Below are 5,346 nucleotides of genomic sequence, written 5' to 3'. Positions count from 1 at the left end.
TTTCTTTTTCAAATAAGAGAGATCCATATTGAAGTTTTTTTGGGTTCTATCTGTTAGTTTTACATGCTTTATATGTTAGGTTTTCAGACTTGATCTTTCATGTTTAGATAACGTATTATGTATCTGCTAGGTTTACAGCTACAGACTAATTAATTCTTGGTAGGTAGTGATGTCCCATCGATTCTATGGGCTATGGCTTGTTTTCCTGTTTTCTATTGATGTAAACCAATCTTCTACCAAAATATTTATAATTAGAAAATACATAAAAAATATGAAGAATCTTTGCCAAGTTGTACAAACGATAGATAATTAGGTCCCCCACCCAGTTTGCAACTTTCCTCGTAAGGTATGAACTCTTGATAAATCATTTATAGGTAGTAATTAAAATAAATAATTTGACTGATAAGTTTGTTGTCACTTATGTTTACCAAATCAAGTGCAATGCCCAGTGTTCTCTGTGTTTTACGTAATAACCATCAATCTTTATAATTTATGTATAGATTATAAAAATAAAAGCAATAAATTTAAGTGAGAAATATAACTAACATCTGGAAAGATGGTGCGTGGATAAATTTCTTCTCCCACTAACTTAGCATCGCATCACAAATGTATTGTATTGCTTCCGGAGAGCATCCTCATTAATTTTGCCAGGATCCATAAAACCACAAGCACTCTATTGATAAACAGAGTCGATGTACCTGAAAATTATTATTTAATACATTAGAATAGAGTAAATAGTGTTTAAATTAGTTAATAAAAAATAGTCAGAATTTATACATCGAGCCAATCACATGTCATCAAATCCCTGATACCTTTGTTAGTCACTAAAATGAGCTTGCCCGCCCACTCCGGGTGGGATTTAAATCACTACGGCAGTCAGATCTCCCGGTGCAGACAACAAGCAGTTCCATGTCGACAAGTACTTCCTTGCTTGAAGATAATTCCAAGGGAGTTAAAACAACTAACACCAAAGAGAGCTCATGGCAAAGAAAACAAGAATCATATCTAGAAAGAAAAAAAAAACAAAGAAAAACAAATGAACTCTTGTAGTTATGATATACAAAAGCACTCGTAAAATTCAACAAATTTACTTTCATTATAAGAAACAAACATTAATTTCCAAATGGAACTACTATTAATTCAACTCTTTTTGTCATCTTCTGGAGATAGCAAGTTGAATCCCTCTAACTAATTTTCATCAACTCTATGGCAAGTTGCATTTTGGTACTAAAATTATTTATAAGAAATTCCATTGTATTTGGGAACCTAACCCATTATATGTACCTCCAAGGCTCCTATAAATTCACTCAACCGAAGATAACTCAATCCTCCATATACAACAGAAAACCTAAGAGCTCATACCGAAAATTTCAATCATAATGACAGGAGTAGAGTTGTTGGTTGGGGGATGGTTTGCATCCCCTGTGATTCGGAGAGTGGTTGAAAAAGCACAGAAGTATCTTGGGGCATATTCTGAGATCCACAAAGGCACTCAAGGGATGATTGAGACCTTGACCTGTACACTGGTACTCACTCAAGCAACAGTCAAGGAGGTTGAAAAAAGAACAATCATCAACAATCCAGATCTTGCAGCCTGGCTGAGGATTCTGAAAGAGACTGTTTACGATGCCGAAGATGTGCTGGACAACATGGAAGCCAGATCTATCAAGGAGAAAATACAGGGCAAGAATAAGGTTAGTAAACTTGCATCCTCTTCTCTTTCTGGTCTCAGGAATGTGTTTTTTCTTGATGATAATTACAAGAGCTTAAAGAAAGTTGTAGACAAGCTGAAGCAACTTTCTTCTGATATCACAAATTTTGTTAACTTGGTGAACATGAATGAAAATAATGAATCACATATCCGTGTTCCTGATCAAAGAGAAACCATTTCCCAGACATTAGAGGAGGTGGGTTTGTATGGCAGAGAAGATGAACTGAATCTGATTTTAGAAATTATAATAGGTTCAGATTCAGAATCCAGCAAAAAAGGAGGGCAAAACTATAATAACTATAATGGTGTTTTCGTTATTCCTATTGTTGGGATGGGTGGGGTAGGCAAGACAGCACTCGCTCAAGCTGTCTATAATAATCCTGAGGTACAACAAACTTTTGCATCAAAATCATGGATCTCTGTTTCTTACAACGTTAATGTTGTTTTGGTGATGCGTAAAATTATTCAATCTTTAGGAGGATATCTACGTCTAGATGTGATCACATTAGAGGACATTTCTAAGAACCTATCTTCGATCATTGGGGGAGTCAAATTTCTAATTGTCCTTGATGATATGTTTGAAAAAATTGAATATCAATGGGACTACCTTTACGCAACCTTATCTCGTGGTGCCCCAGGTAGTGTAATTCTCATAACAACTCAGAATCAGGTATTTGCAAATAGGATAGGAACCTTTGGTCACATAGCATTGAGTGCATTAGACTCGGGTATATTTTGGAAATTATTTAAACAATTTTCCTTTCGGAATCTTGTGATGCCAGAGGAAAAAAGAATAATTTTAAAATCCATAGGAAAGAAAATAGCTGAAAAATTACGCGGTTTACCCTTGGCAGCTAAAATTATTGGAAATATATTAAGATCTAATGTAGATGAAGAAAGATGGAGGAAAATTTCGAAAAGTGAATGGTGGGATATACCAGAGGGCAAAACCCGAATCCTTCCATCTGTTGGACTTGGTTATGAGCAACTAGATCCTTGTTTACGTCAATGTTTTTCCTACTGTTCTATATTCCCTAGAAACTCATTGATAGAAAAAGATAGGTTAGTCCATATGTGGATAGCCCAAAATTTTATTCAACCCGATGTCAATGGTGTGATGAAACTTGAAGATATTGGGAGACAATGGTTTGATGATTTGGTTGAGAAGTCCTTCTTTCAACATGCAGTGGATAACAACAGCTATGTTATGCATGACTTAATGCATGATTTGGCAGTTATTGTCTCTTCTGGTGAATGTTTCTACCTTGGGGAGGGATTAGATGAAGTTCCTTTGGGCGTTCGGCACTTAGCAGTAGATTCCAACAATTTCGAGGTCATAAAGAAAATTCAAGCACATAAAAATTTGCGCTCATTCTTATACTTTGGGTTCTGTCAAGTTGATGGAATGTATACTGCTATAAACAGCGCACTCTCTAATTTAGATAGCATTAGGGTTCTTGATTTATCTTACATGCGCATGGAAAAAGAACTAAAACCACCAACCTCCATTTGGAACTTGCAACATCTTCGTTTCCTGGATCTATCTTCCACAGGAATTGAAGCTTTAACACATTCTTCTATTGACCTTTATCATCTTCAAGCTTTGTATATTCAGAAATGCCAATTCCTAGAGTTACAAAGGGGTTTAAACAAATTAATTAATCTGCGTCATTTGTGTGCTGATGAAGAAACCATTGCCCAAATTTCTGGTATAGGTCAACTAACGAACCTTCAAGAACTTAGTGTTTTCGTTGTTGGAAAAAATGAGGGACACAAAATAACGGAACTGAGAAATTTGAGAGAGATCAGAGGGACTATAAGAATTGAGAATTTTGAGAATATAAAAAACAAAGATGAGGCCATGCTAGCAAATCTAGTCAACAAGAAACATCTTGATAGTATTTGTATATATTCAAGCAGTTTTCGCAGAAAATCCAATGTAGACATGGAGGTACTTGAAGAACTACAACCCCATAAGGATATTAAAGAACTAAAAATTGGTAGTTATGTTGGTTCAAAGTTTCCACATTGGATCATTAAAATAGGCGATTTCCTAAATCTAAATACACTATATCTATTTTCATGTCCCAATGTAGAAGTCCTACCACCTCTTGGAGAACTTCCCTCTTTGAAATTTCTTCAGATCCAGAACTTTCATTCCATCAAACTCATTAATTATCATTTGTATGGAAAAAAGCAAACAGTTTTTCCGCTCTTAGAAGAACTAGTTTTGGACACCTTACCCAACTGTCAAGAATGGACTGATGCACGAGCAAGAGACTTTTTCCCTCGTCTCTCTAAATTAACTCTATCAAACCACAAACCCCTAAATGAAGCACCCCTTCACTTTTTCGGCACATCCCTCAAAGAATTGACAATTAATGAATGTGACAGCCTGATTTCCCTTGAAAAATCCATTCTCCATCTATCCTCTCTTACCCTCTTGAAATTGTGTAATTCTTCAATGAGTGTCTCTTTTGACCCCCTTGACATGCCGTTGTTGGAGGATCTAAATCTCGAGAATTGCTCGCAATTGAAAATCAAAGGAAATATGAAATCTCTTACTCATCTTAAATGTCTGAGACTTGTTAACTGCTCAAACCTTCTTAGCACATATTCTACAATGGACCAACAAAAAGGGAAGGGTTTACAAGTGCATCGAGATGAAGGGTTGCGATCACTTACCCAAATAGAAGCAGACCACAGTCTTTTGCATCATGAGTACCACCAAATTTTAGGAAATCTTCCTTCCCTCCGGGTTTTGAATTTCAAAAATTCAGAATCAACCCGATTTACAAATCACCAAATTTTATGGTTTCAAGAGCTGACCGCATTGAAAGAGATCCACTTTTCCAACTGTGAGTTTGAGCACCTTCCATCCAGCTTGACCCTGCTCTCCTCACTCAAGAAGGTGGTGTTGATATCATGTACTAAGCTTGAATATCTTTCAGAGAGCATGCCTCCATACCTACAGGAGTTAACCTTAATGGGTTGCTCTCAAAATTTGGTTCAACGGTGCCAACAAAATCAAGGTGAAGACTGGCAATTTATCTCTCACATTCCTGGAATCCAAATTGATGGCATTACAATTCGTAAGCCACAAATTTCAGATGCTACTGGTAAGTTCCATAATAATCTCTCTCTTCAATTTTGAATCAGTGGATTAGCCCTTATAGTCAATACCCTCTTCAATTTCTAATGCTTATCTTTTGTTGTTTCTTGCAATTTTCATTTCCAGAGTAATGGGCATGTGCTTCATGCAGTTGGACATTTCAGCTGAGAGATTGGGTAATAGGGAACTTCAAGTTCATGGTATTGAACTCGTTACAGAATAGAACTCTTTCAAGCAAAGCTAGGTAAAAGAACATCAATTCAGTTTTTGGTCTTTTCTCTTTTGTCCTATTTTTTATTTTTCATGAATTTGAAATCAAAAGTTCTTTGGTTCATGCAAATTTTAGCAATTTCACATTTTTCTTCCAATTAAATTATTCTAAATTTTGAATATTTTACTACCAGGTTCTTAACTAAATCAATCAATGATATGTGGAGGATCTTTTTTCCCCTCAAGGAAGTTTCCCTCAACATGTGTATGAAATTGTAAAAAGAGTGTTATCAGTTTGATAATATCCTTGAAT

General features: G+C 35.8%; 1 protein-coding gene across 1 annotated transcript; it reads left to right on the top strand.

Moving 5' to 3' along the window:
* Nucleotides 1-1,379: 1,379 nt before the first annotated feature.
* LOC144560808 (putative disease resistance protein RGA3) lies at nucleotides 1,380-5,122 on the top strand. The gene is made up of 2 exons (XM_078310051.1): nucleotides 1,380-4,830; nucleotides 4,950-5,122. The coding sequence occupies exons 1-2, from the start codon at nucleotides 1,380-1,382 to the stop codon at nucleotides 4,952-4,954; spliced, it is 3,456 nt and encodes a 1,151-aa protein (XP_078166177.1). The 3' UTR covers nucleotides 4,955-5,122.
* The last annotated feature ends 224 nt before the right edge of the window (nucleotides 5,123-5,346 follow it).

Source organism: Carex rostrata, chromosome 10 (assembly GCF_964058835.1).
Source record: "Carex rostrata chromosome 10, lpCarRost1.2, whole genome shotgun sequence".
In the NCBI taxonomy this organism is placed as follows: domain Eukaryota; kingdom Viridiplantae; phylum Streptophyta; class Magnoliopsida; order Poales; family Cyperaceae; genus Carex; species Carex rostrata.
Note: the sequence above shows the minus strand (reverse complement) of the source record. Positions and strands in the feature narration are given on the sequence as shown.

Bases quoted from the DNA above. Each gene is read 5' to 3' on its own strand.
- LOC144560808 (XM_078310051.1), top strand. From the start codon at position 1,380: ATGACAGGAGTAGAGTTGTTGGTTGGGGGATGGTTTGCATCCCCTGTG.